Below are 13,259 nucleotides of genomic sequence, written 5' to 3'. Positions count from 1 at the left end.
TTAAAAAGAGTGGAGAAGGGAGCCATTATCATCTACCTTTTTCATAGCACTTGCACTGAGCCTTCAGACCACTAGTAAGAAATCACTAGTGGCCTGGCCTCATGCCACAAATGGCAGTGATCACTGAGCTACACCCAAGAGCCCTCTTGGAAGGAAGATGGTTACCATGCAGCGATCCATTAGTGACAGGCACACGGCTCACAGCTTGACAGCTCTGCCGTTTTACTGGGGTGCATGCAAGATGAAGAACTCCTAATCCTTCACAAATGCTCTTTCACGGACTGGAGGCAGTTGCACTTCAACTACTGCTGTTCCCTCACTTGTAGGATTAGTTCAGGCTTATGACCTGTTAAGAAAGCGTAATCCAATGTCTACCCTTAGAAGACAGAATGAAAAAGTACTAGATAAATAGATAAAGAAGATGATCTTAACTCAGAAACAACCTTCCCTCAATCCATCTCATCACCCCATGATCACCAGAGCCTTGCCTTGAAACCAAACACTACAGCAGGACCTGGCTTGACGGGCAACCCAGCACCTCACAAAACACACAACGCTCCTCCAGTGTCAAACTGAGAAAGGCAAGCATAAGACAGAGAGGTGTTAAGGCAATGATACTTACAGCTTGTTGACGGGCTGTCAACCACGTCCAGATCCGCTCTCCGGAAGCCGTGCATCTGGCGTGATGAATGCAGCGTTGACTCGATGGCTCTCTCGTGGGCGGTCAGGACGATGGCCGAGGGCCGCCCCTTGCTGCTGGGGCTAGAGAGGGACCTCTGCATGAATGCCAGTTTGTCCTTGGTCCTTCTCTTCATGTCGTCCCATCTGTGTTTAATGTCTTTTACAGACCTGGGGACCTGGCTGACTGATGTGATCTGCCTGGCTATGTCTTCCCAGATCTTGTCCCTGTCAGCATGGGATAGACGCATTGTCTCCCTCCCAAACAGCATGGCTTCATTTCGGGTCACCTCAGTGACCAGAATGTCCAGTTCTTCCTTGGAAAACTTGGGCTTCCTCTTTCGTTCAGCCATGTTCCTTGGGTTGAACATCCCACAAAGCACAATTGGGTAAAAGGAAATCAGCGCAAAGTATCCCCCTGTATCCAACCACTTGACCAGTGCTGCGTCTGGGCAGAGGAGTTTGGTGGGATCCAGCTCCCCCCCACCCTCATCAGCCTCTCAGTTTTCCCTCAATCGCACCAAGAAAAGGCAGTCGTTTTGTTTTTAAGAGGCAATTTACAAGCTTAAAAAAAAAGACAACAACGAAAGACAAACACCAAGCGAGAGCAGTGTGAAGGAACCTTCTCAGATTAGCAGTTAAAATCAAATTTTACACTTAGCCTGATGCCCTGGCTCACATAGGAGAATTTCAGTACAGCCTCATATCAGTTGCTGCAGTTTGTATACAGAAAAAAAAAGCACGAGGACTTGCAATCATATTCATGAATTAGTTTCTAAGGTGACATTGCTCAAAAACAGGTTCTTGAGGAAATTTAAGAGGCCTGAAACATATCTCATTGTTCTGCCTGGCAGAACATGCCATGGAAACTTTTACACTACCCTTTTTGTTAAAACTCACAGAATCTCATGCAGAGGCTACACTAAAGTGGATTTTTTATTTTTATTTTCAGGGGAGAGAGATTTTAAGTAGATTCATGGGCAATTTCTGTAATTTGTTTTTCCTAAGGAAAAGTCTCTTCTTCAGCACCACAGTACTGAGCCTCCAACGTCTGTCTGCTTCACAGTAAGCTTTTGTTTTACCCAGAAATGGTTGCCATTTCCTATTGTTCTCAAAAGGAATGAGGCCACCCACTTGCTTTTCTTGGCTAGGCTTTGCTGTCACTGCTGCTGACAGGATCCTGTGCCTAGCCTCTGGTGCTTCAAAAGAACAACACGCAGCCTCAGCCCACTGAGGAGCAGCAGCCATTCTGAGAACGAGCAATTCTGTGTGGAGCCTCCAAGGGGGGGTCAGAAGCATTCATTTTTTCAGCGACAGTCAAAGGAAACTTAAAAAAATAAGCAAAATATTAGTCCTGAATATGTTTTTTTACTGGGGGGGAAAAAAAAAAGAGTATATCTATTCCCTAGGGAAGGAGAAAATGGATTGTGTGAATGTGCAATTCTATGTGTAAACAGGGTGGGATTGTGGATAGAGGAATAATCCACAGCCTGGGCGATGGGAACCTGAAGGGATCAGGTGGCCATGGACGAGAAGAACCATTGGGATATTTTAGTGCATGTGTTGATCTGAATTACAACAGAGTGAAGTAAAGGTCAAAACGGTTACTCTAGTGTTATACACTTTAGAAAAGATTTCTTTTACTTCTCTTCAAGCAGTTAAAAGCAGGTATGTTGGGGGCTTTTTTTTGAGAGAGGTCAACTTTTTCAGTATTCTTGTGATATAATTCTAAGTATTTTAAAAGGAAGTTCTCAGAAATCTGCGTCGGCATGGACTGTTTGTTGAGAACACAACACATCCGAGGTAAAAGACTTCAGTGTTAATATAAATCATTCCCCAAACCATTACTACAAACCTAGAAAACTAATGTTTAAAAAGGATATCAAGATGTAACACAGAAGTAAAACATCTTCATAGTTAGGACACCTAACAACCTTAGTATTGCTCTAAAGTGACACCGTGGGAGGGAAAACATACTGGCTTCCCCATACGCTAAATTTTCTGTTCATGGTCCCAAACTAAATGAAAGCAAAGATGCTGTTGTTAGCATTATTGTGATATTAGGGAAAAATAATCTCACTGGGATAGCTCAGACCCTCCTATTCCAAGAAATGAGATTTAATCCTAAAATCTACGCTGGATGTCCTATCTATCTCTCACAGCCAGACTTCAGCCACCCCACAGTACTTCCTGAGAAGCTGGAACGAGCCAAAGGCCTCACTCGTCCCATAATGGTGACGGCCCCGCTGGCACCCCAGGCCTTTCAGCACTGCCATGGCCCAGCAGAAGAGAGGTGGTTTGGGGTACACTCATGTGAAAGGAGCTTGTAGACTTCAGACTAAGAAAAACTCACAGAAAGGTAAAGTGACTCTTGTCAGCCATCATCCTAGTTTCTTCTTAGCACTGTTACACTTCCGTTAACAAATCTTGCTGACACTGCTGCCTTCCATCAGGGAAAGTGTCAGAAGCTGTTAACCTTGGTTGAAGCTGAAACACCAGTGGGAAATGCTGCTCAGACCCAAGACATATACGGGGAGAGCCAGGAGCTAAGTGCACAGAAATATTTCACTGGGACAACTGTAAATTAATCCTTGAGATACTGTTTTGGTGAAGCTTCATTTATGTAGGGACAGAAGGAGCGTTTAGGGAAGATGGTAATTAAATGATGGAGAGCCAGCAAAGCACTTGAGACACTGATCTCCAGAAAAAAAAAAAAAAAAAAACCACCACCACCAACAAAAAACTTAAAAGGAAAAAGGAGTTTTCCCAGCTGAACGCTGGAAGAGGGGGAAAAGGCTATGTGAAACACTGAGCAAGAGAACATTTATTATTTGATTTTTATCATATCCAGCAAAATTGGGCTTCATGTGTACTTTCTTTGAGTACCCACAACTGCATAGAACCATCAACTCTTCCCTGCAGTAGAAACAAACCTACACTGACAAGCTGCTCTGGTGAAAAGGAGTAACGCTATTTCGCTAAGTGCCCCTTGGTACAGGTGAACTTGCAGTACCTAATTCTCTCAGGAGCTGCTCAGAGCCTCTGATGGGGTCAGGAAATCTGTGCTCTTTCTACTCTGCTGAACCTATGGCTGCTGTCACCAGCACAACTGCACCGACGAGGAATTAGAGTCCCTTTTTTACCCTTCCCAGACAGGGTATCCCATTAAGTGCATTTAGCACAACGTCTGGCAGACCCAGCTATTCAGGTTTCAGGGTTTCCTCTTATCTGTTCCAGCAGGACTTCGGTCAAAACTATTTACGACAACGTAAGTATTGCAATAGCAAACTCGCCACATAAAGAGTAATGAGTTCTGGACAGTTTTAATCATTTAATTCAATTAATGTTAGATTCCCAGCAGGCATATTAACCTCCTCCTCCTAAAAATGCAGACAATATTACTAGTTTCTGTCAGAGAGATCTTCTGCTCATGCACTTCCCCTAACACGCAGGTTATCAGTAGGAGCAGTCACTGTAAGCTGCAAGTACCTCTCTGGGGATGCTGTGTGGGTTTTACAAGCTCCAGAGGAGGCACAGCAGTGACGCTTTGAATCTGCTCTGTAGCCCAAGTCAATCTGAAAGCGTAAGACCTCACAGCTGTTTCTTTAAAACCAAAAGTGAAGTTGTAAACTACATGAACAGTGGGCACTTAATGATCACCCTTACAAAGACATCAACCAACTCTCAGCCTCTAAGAAGCCTTTGCCTCTAAGAAGCAAGCATATATTTGCTTCAGAGCCCTGGGGAAAAAAATTACAGTGATCGCAGTCCTGCGGTGCTTTAGTTTAGGATCCATTTGCTCTGCATAACTTTCTGTCTGTAACACATAAGAACATTTCAGCCACTTGCTAGAAGGTAACAGAGAGCAGTATATGAAGCTCAACAAAACGACTTGCGCACAGGCTCGTGGCTTTCACTCCTCCTGAACACATGGATAGTGACAGTAACGATGGTTATAATATATATATATATATTTTGAAAGAGGTCCTGTAAAATCAAAAAAACAGCTCATTGCTTAAAGATCTATTGATCCGGGTTTGTCCTGCTTTGAGTAGGCCACTGGAATGTATGACCTCCAGAGGTCCCTTCCCAGCTCTAGTACTGAACGAAGATCAACTTGCAGACATCTCCATTATAAGGAAGATATAAAACAGTCTTGCTCCCCATGGCCTCTCTGTCATCATGTTTTGGAAGGGGAAGGGAACAGGCAAAGGAGAAAGAGATGAATGAATTTTGCACTAGCCTTTTCACATGGGCTGAGGGAGAGGATGAATTTCAACTGTACTAAAAACCCGAGAACTGAGATAGTCCCATGTAAGAATGGACAGAGAATATATATGCCAAAATTAGCCTGGAGACCCCCCACATGAGGCACTGCACTCCAACAGCTCGTTTAGACACCACCAGTTTGCAGGTGCTTCCTATCCTGCACCTCAGTCTGAGCAAAGTGATAGACACACAGGGGCACGTTTCCTGGACTTTCTGAACGACTTTCCATTTTTGGTCAGATCCCTTTTTTTTAAGTAGGATCCCCAACAACTGAGTAACAGAATTTCCTCAGAAGTAAACAGGAACAACAGCTGGTTCTGTGTAAGCCTTCAGAAGACCTAACCTCAGCAGCAACAGTTTAAGAATTTATGTCTGAGAAAGCAACAATTTTTTTTTTGATGTTTGCTGTGATTCACAGTATTTGGTCACTGAGTCCCCAGAAACAAACAAACAAAAAAACATAGGAAGAGGTTTACACACGTCCCTGCAGTTCGAAACCATGGAGTTTCATAAAGAATTGGAAACAACAGCACTTTACACTAGACGGAGATAAAGGGTGTGTTATTGTGCCAGTGGCCAGCTTAGGGGAAGATGCTTGCAGTATCAGGAGCATCTTGACTGACTAAAGAGGGAAAGGGCAAGAAGATATTGTCATTGCCATGTCGTCATCTGCTATGCTTTGTACTCCTTCCTTCCTTCCGCTGCCCTGGGTAAACAGGGACTTGAAGTTAAAACAGCAAGTGCTGTGGTGTACAAATTGTTCTCAGCGGGAACATGAAAATGACTCAGATGTGGTAGTCAAACAACAAAAACAATAGCCAGATCTACAAGAAGAGAGAGGAGTCAGCCCAAGCTGCCCTCCCCGTGCCATACCCACCTACCCAGAGGGTGAGTAGATCTGCTTTGCAAAGCACTCCATCTGTGAGTGATGGCAAAGAGCACCATCTGAAAAACAAAAAGAGCGCTGTCTACAGCGTCCTGGAAGTATGATTTCTGTGGGTAATCTCCGTGACAGGTAATATCCTAGTGCAGGATATTGAGTGCATCTCTGTTTGAAGGCCAGCAACGTACAAAAGCAACGCTTTTTGAGGACCACTATTTCCACTTGTACTGTCTGTCAGACTCCAAGTAGTACTGATATTACAAGTATTTTTCAAGAGTAAAAATAGAAAGATCAGTAAATATAGCCTGCACAGGTCCTCTTCCCCAGAAGCTACAAATATCCCCTTTACTGTCCCTACCCTTCTCACTAAACTGTAACCTCTCTGCCTTTCAAGGCTGTACAAAATGGCCCAGACCACACTTGTCTTAAGACTTAACTATGGCAAATACATGTTTAAACAAGTACATTCTATTCTTTGGTGCTGGAACCATGAGTAATGCCCATATAAATCCAGATATCAAATCCATGTTGGTGGTACAAGGAAGAAGAGTTCATCATATGATTTTTGCTTTCCAAGACCGTTTTCCCCCAGTTTCACTGTCGTCCAGATCACGTAAAGAGGTGATATAATCCAAGCAGAAAAGTCTCACTGATTTCTGAACTTCACACTCTTTACTTCAAGATATGCATCCTCCTACCTAACTGTCCACAATACCACTGCTTTTTTTGGAAGCGACAACTCCAGTCTCAGCACAAGACTATCAGTTTCTCTCACACAGTAGTGAACAACTATAATGGCTGGAATTCTTACAGAAAAATTAGATCGTTTGCTGAACTTAATGAACGTAAGTATCGGAACAGCTGTTATCCTAGCAAGGACTCAAATGGAGCAAGAAGTTGTGCTACCGGTTTTGGTCAGCTACACTGGTCTTACATCTACATGTCTGTACTTCATGCTCTCTCTTCTTGCAGTGACCGGCAACCGAAAATCCCAGGCATCCAGGCCAACGATCCAGTTAACTCCCACGCTAACTTACTGTTGTACGAAATGCCTTCCTGACAACAACCGCTTCCAAAATTCACCCCTGAAGGCAGGATTGGTCCGAAGTGGGACAGGCCACAGTACACAGCAGTGTCCCGTTCCAGTAACTCACCACATGCACAAGGGCACATCAGTGTTTTGCCTCTGCCTCAGGAGGCTGCAAGAGCGACCTACATACACAGATATTTGAAGCACTGCATTGTTTTCAAACATTTTCTCTTACTGCTGCAGTCAACAAACCAGAGCCTGCCACACTCCTGGTTCAGCACTAACTGGTATTTGGGATGTGTTCTCTTGAGTCCCTGGGCCGGCAGAGGGAGCACAAGCACGTTCATGTCTACATTTGGAGCTGCAGCAACTCACTCCATGTTTCTCGTAGCACAGCAGAGCTGACGCTACCAATGACAGCCACCACAGACAACTGTTACAAGTGAAGTCCAGAAAGGGAAAAAAAAAACACCTCTTTCAATGTCTGTCAATTAGGAAAGGACAAAAAAACCCAAACAGAACAAATACTACCTTGGGGATTTATTCAAAGCATTTTGCAAATATTTGAACATAAAGTAAGGAAAACAAAATATGAAGTGAGATCTGTCAGCATTTCTAAGAGTGGATAAATAGGTCTTTATCATTTGTTCTCATTCCAGAAAATAGCCATGCTCTACACACATCCTTGTTTTAGTTCCTGTCATTGACTCTGAAGAATTCTTAACACAGCAAATGCTGAAGAGCACAAGCAAACCCTTTATGGAAGTGGTTGTGTCATTCTGATTTGTTTTTCTGTCACACAAAACAAGGAGTGTTTGATGGCCTCTCTCTGGAACACAAAGCCCCAAAAGTGAAGGTAGAAGAGAACTGGACTCACCTCATCCAGTTTGCTTTGGTTTCATCTGTCCCATCGATGGATTTATAGCGGTTGTTCTTGTCAACAATCTGCAGAACAGAAGAGATGCAAGCATGTGAACTAGCTGGTTCAGACAGAAGGAAGTCTTCGACTTCCAAATCAGTTTCAGTTTCAGCCTCAGGTCAGGACATAAAACTAACTATGCTAGAATCTAAGTTTCATAGTTACAGGCTGCTGCACAGGGCATTTGTGTGAAGGCTACTTTGAACTTGTAGCTAGTCTGGTGACTTCTTCCTATGTACAAATATCTGTAACATAGAACTATGGATGCAGCGGACAAAATGGTTAAGTCCCAAGATACAAAAGATTAACTTCCTTTTCAGGGCATAGCTGAGACACACATTTATTTCAGACAGAAGAGTGCGAGCAGCATTTCATACAAGAAGCTCTCCTTTTTTTCCTACCTAGAATTCAAGTCCCACATCTTATTTTTAACAATAATTAATATTTGTTGATCTAGTGATACCTCTACTTCACAGGCTAACAGATGATTTTAGTACTAGGGTAAAAAATGTTTTTTTGGTGTTGGAGGCTGCTTGTAGATCAGTTCCTGATGGACTGGGAGAGCTGCACCTCCTCTTTCCTGGCCCCTTGGGCCACCTGCTCTGCTCAAGCTGGATGGGAGGGATGTTGAAGGCCCGAAAATGAGCTCTGCAGTCTCTAAATATGATCTTTCCTCTCTCCTCCAAATGATGATCAGAGCAGAGGAGGTACCAGAGACGTCTTTGAGACTGACTGGGGATGGAAGAACATGGCAAGAGCGAAAGGAGAAGCAAGCTCTGCTTCCTGCAGCTGTGAACTGAACTCATGCATCATGGCACCTCATCTGCTTTCACTTATCTCTGCCCTTAAGCCACTAATCATTATGGCAAGTCAATGTCAGCCCGTAGCCCACATGGGTCAGCAGAGGAGCTTTGGGAAAGGGGGAAGATGGCTAAGCTCTGGCTCCATGTGCCCGCAAGTCCCAGCCCTGAGCTGTGCAACCGGGAAGCCACTTTGTTAGGGAGACACCTCACTTACCAGCCACGAGAAGAATCCTGCAGACTTGTCCTGGCTAGAGATCTGCCCCTCGTACGGTCCGAAGATATGACCTTTGGGGATCACCTCGTTCATACAGCGCACGTCGTTCTCCCCGCTGGGCTCTTTCACCACCTCCATGCCAGGCGGGATGGTCAGCGCTGCCCGGTCAGGGATGCCAACAGGCACCGGGGTGTCGGAGACGAACACTGGGGGGCCGTGGTTGGGGCACTCATCCACAAAGTACTCCTGGCAGGACTCACAGACTGTAGGTGTGAGGGGAGCAGGGGTTAGGTTTGGCAGACGGGATGCCCACACCAGCTCATACAACACACGGTGCTGAGGCCTGCTCACCTCAGCCCCCCGTTCTGGCCCTGGCTCAGCTGAGGCCACGGTGACCAGAGGGGCTGGCCCCCTTCCCCAGAGCTGTGTCCCTGGCCACAAAACCTGTGCGGTCTGACAAAAAAGTGTCCCTTTTTCCCCAGCTTCTTGGGCAAGCACCAGCGGTGCCACCAGTGGCTCCATGAAGTGAGAAATCCATTCACTGTCCACGGGGAGACCCCTGCAGATTACCCATTAGCAGTAACCTCCTCTACCCAGGAAGTTTGACTCCCCACACACCAGAGGGAAATGAAAACCAATATCCCCGAAAAAAATACCGTCACCTACAGCCTTCATCTTGTGCTCTGCAGAGAGAGATGGCACCCCAGGCACTGGCCCTGTGGCCAAACAGGGACTTAGGCCTACAATATTCAGGGTATGCCAATGTAACTGGCACATGTTTTCTTTCTCAAAATAAGAGCAAAGAGCTGTTGTCCACACCATACTCCCTTCTTAGTTTCAGGTCTCATACCTTTGGCTTTTGCAGACTCTTGGGGTTTTTCCCATGTCACTTGAACTTGTATTTTCACGTTTCTAGCACGCTTACCACCTATCTCCCTACCACTGCACAGCCCCATGACTGACAAGCCACTTTCGTGCAACAGCTTCCCTATCAAATGTGTCTTAGAAGACCACGTGTGTTTGTCCCTGGCTTTTTCCTTCCTTGCTTACTTCCTGCCCCAAATCAACAGGTTGTCAATTAGGAAAGCCTGAACGCTATTTAAGAAGAGGCATTACTCTTCCCCCACCACCAAGACACTTACACCAGAAATCCACTTGCTGGAAGCTCTTGGTCACGATCAAATCCCGTTTCCCTTTCAGTTTCTTGGGCTCTACATCCATGGACTGCGGATCAGGCCTTCCAGAGCTGTGGAGAAAACAACAGAAAGATGACTTTAAGTTACTGAGACCTGGGAAACTAACAAAGAGGAACAGAGGTCATGGGGACTAAACAACACTTAGTCCCTACACCTGTAGCAGAGAAGTGATTCAATTTGTCATCTAAGCTGCCAAAAGCCAATACTTGAGAGGCTTTATGGCTAAAGCCTACAGGAGTTAGTGGCTTCAGCTAGAGCACCTCCACATATGACATGCACCTGGCCCGTCCCACCCACCAACAGGATTTCCACCAACAGAAAAGGCTGAGCTGCTCTGCTACAGCCCCCAAAATGTGCTGATCAAAGGCAAAGCATGGCCCTCAATACAAGCCAGCACAAGGCTGGGTGTGAACTAGTGTGTGTAGCAGACACGTGCCTAGCACATGAGTGGGTGATCATCCCAGTCGTGCACCTCAAGGCAGATCTCACAAGAGAGGGTTTTAGCAGCTTTGCGAGGTTCGAGCATATCCCTCAAACTTTAAGGTAACGGGGAGGTGGAGAGAAGAGGCGAGAGTGCATCCGACCAAAGCTCAGCCACGTACCAAGGTTGTCCATACTCCTGGTCCCGGTGCGGAGAGCAGGCCTCTGTTTTTATTGTCACCATCTCCCCTAAGGAAGCCTGGGTCTGGTTCAAACAGTCCTTCAAGTTTTCACTCATGTTCTGAAAAAGAAGGCAAGGGAGGAGAAAAATGAGCAGCCAGGAAATCACAACCTTCCTCCCTGAGGCGAGGACCCAGCCAGGAGGTTCCTCCCTAACCCCGGGCACCAAGCACAGCCACCACGCCGAAACGGGGGCACCTACATGCATACGTAGGTGGAAACCCCTTCCTGTGGTGGGGAGGAAGCAGCAGTTCAGTCTCAGGTCAGGTGAAGAATGTGAGACACTGGGGAGCAACCTGAGGCACAGGGAATGCAAAGTATGCTCCACCGCGCTCACTGAAAACGTTGTGCATGGAATTTAAGGCTGATTGATGGGATGCGTTACTGAAAGGCAGGGCACGATTATTTCAGAGCAGGTCTTCGGGGACAGAATGCCAAGAAAAAGGAATACAGGTGGCAGCATGAACCAGGCACTGCATATGAATATAACACGTCGGTATCCTGGGAACAGAGCAAGGCATATTACAGCTCTGAAGATGGAGCTTTCTGTACACTTTGGACACCTTTGACAAACAGGTTAAGTGCCCACAATGCCCTGCAGGACTCTGACAAAACTGCACAAGTCATGTTCTCCATCTTCCTGTCCCTCGCAGTGAATGGAGCTGAGCTATCACCACCCTTCCAGAACACAGGCCACCATAACAAAAATGCTTCTCCTGTAGCCCATCACAGGAGACAGGAACTACTTAATGATGCTTAAAGACAGCAAGCGTCAAACCAATAACCTCCCACACCACTTGCCACAGGGTGTTGCTGAACCGAAAACATTAGTATGGCAAGTGATGATAATTCAGAATTAGTTTAGTTAACCTTTTTGGAAGGGCCACTGAGTATCAGAGCATCACAGCTTGAGACAAGGAATAAAACAGAGGGTTGCTCATCTCTTTGTTATATTTGTCTTAAGATTTCCTCTAAAGTGCATAAACTGGCTGTTCTCAGGCCTGCTACCAAATTGGACAGGCTTCACGGCTGCTCCCCCAAAGTCTCCTGTGACCCCCCTTCTCCACATCTGCTGCCCGATGATATGTTGCATATGAGCAGCAACCAACAGACAGGCCTCTGCAGCTGATCAGTCCCCTTCTGTCAGGGAAGCTGGTGGAAGAGCCCATCCCCATCACAACTTGGCTCTGGACATCCTGAAATTCATGTTCTTAGGCCACAAATCCCCGAGGACAGGAATTTTCTTATGCCACACACGCTTGTGGAAGACTGAGCACCATGGAAATCTGGTCTGCATTTGTACCCTGTTTACAATAAGAAGGAACTCTACTCCCAGCCTTTGTGGCTCTTCTTTGTGCCGGGGGACAAATGATTAATTTTTCCAGCCCAACTTCTCACATGCCAACGAGCAGCCTGAAAGACCTTTATCATGTGTGTATCAAGGAAGCACTGGTTAATGTTCATACAACACTGAAAGCAAAGCCTCAACCTAAGTACAACCAGATACATGCAAACACACAATTTATGCCTTTACAACACGTCCAGCACAGGATACATTTTCTTTTAGAATTACTATAGACAGTCAAAAAGAAGGTGACGGGGGTGCTCATCATTTCAGCAGGCTGAGCCACCAGTCTGCATTCTCCAGAGAGAGAGGAAAGAGAAAGGTCCCCTCTCCATGGCCAAGGCTACCAGCCTCTCCCAGAGGAGAAGCAAAGGTCTTTCCTGAGAAATCTGCAGAAAAGCAGCTCATGAGGAAAAAAGCAGCAGCTGTGTGTATGTGGGGCATTGCTTAAGAAACAAATAGATGGATGCTGCCCCAGAGCTGACTAGCTGCAGGGCCTGTGCTGGCGCAGGCGAGGCGGATGCTGGCGGTGGGGCAGATGTTCTGCAGTGAACACTGTCCGAAAAAAATATCACACATTTGGGAAGCTTGGAGGACAGGGCATGAGGAATTTAGTTGCCCACAAACCCCAAGGCCATTTAGTAGGAAGAGCTGCAGACACATGCCCCTGCAAACAGACAATGGCTCTTCCTCTCCCATTCTTCCTTGAGGAGATTCCTGCGTTATGAAGCAAGAGAGACCCCAAGACTGTGCAGTCTGACCTCCTGCACAACGCGGGCCGTGGCACTTCCTTGAGTGAATTCCTGACTAAACTACAGAATACCTCCAAGAAGAGCAGGGGAAAAAAAAAAAAACAGAAATGTAGTGTTGATTTTACATATGGAGGTTCCTTGTTTCACTGCACGGTGTGTTTTCCAGCCCTTGGTTTTCATGGTCCCCCCTGAACTCGCTGCAACTTATCAGCAACATTCCTGCCCAGCACTGACGGCCATGTTCCTGCACAGACTGCAGCAGTACCTTGCACTAAGATAACACCCTCCCTGCTCCGGCTCAAGATTTCCATGTTTGTGTCCAAGTCCCACATGTACTTTCTGGCCACCGTGCCCGGCTGGGATTTTGTGTTCAGCAAACCACCGCGCTGCTGTAAGAGTCCTAGCTCCTGCAGAGCTCTCCGGACACCACCACTGCCAGTACACCTACTGTCACTGTTCCTGGGTGCCTGGTTTTACATACAATACTCATGTAACTTGCTGTTTTCTCAT

The 13,259-nt window shown here is 46.2% G+C and overlaps 1 protein-coding gene across 6 annotated transcripts in view; it reads right to left on the bottom strand.

Annotated features, from left to right (window-relative positions):
• PRDM11 (PR/SET domain 11) overlaps positions 1-13,259 on the bottom strand; it is a 42,441-nt gene that overhangs the window by 16,710 nt on the left and 12,472 nt on the right. For 4 of the 6 annotated variants that reach the window (XM_040557631.1, XM_040557629.1, XM_040557632.1 and 1 more), the window contains exons 2-5: positions 10,595-10,713; positions 9,939-10,042; positions 8,797-9,059; positions 7,738-7,805 (exon numbers count right to left, since the gene is read on the bottom strand). In XM_040557631.1, the coding sequence (XP_040413565.1) occupies positions 7,738-7,805; positions 8,797-9,059; positions 9,939-10,042; positions 10,595-10,710 (551 nt within the window). In that variant the 5' untranslated portion in view covers positions 10,711-10,713. Of the gene's footprint in view, positions 1-622; positions 1,036-7,737; positions 7,806-8,796; positions 9,060-9,938; positions 10,043-10,594; positions 10,714-13,259 lie in introns of all 6 variants that reach the window. The other 2 variants (XM_040557635.1, XM_040557634.1) reach the window with 1 other exon arrangement.

Source organism: Cygnus olor, chromosome 5 (assembly GCF_009769625.2).
Source record: "Cygnus olor isolate bCygOlo1 chromosome 5, bCygOlo1.pri.v2, whole genome shotgun sequence".
Taxonomy (NCBI): Eukaryota; Metazoa; Chordata; class Aves; order Anseriformes; family Anatidae; genus Cygnus; species Cygnus olor.
This window is presented reverse-complemented; position numbering and strand designations above follow the sequence as displayed.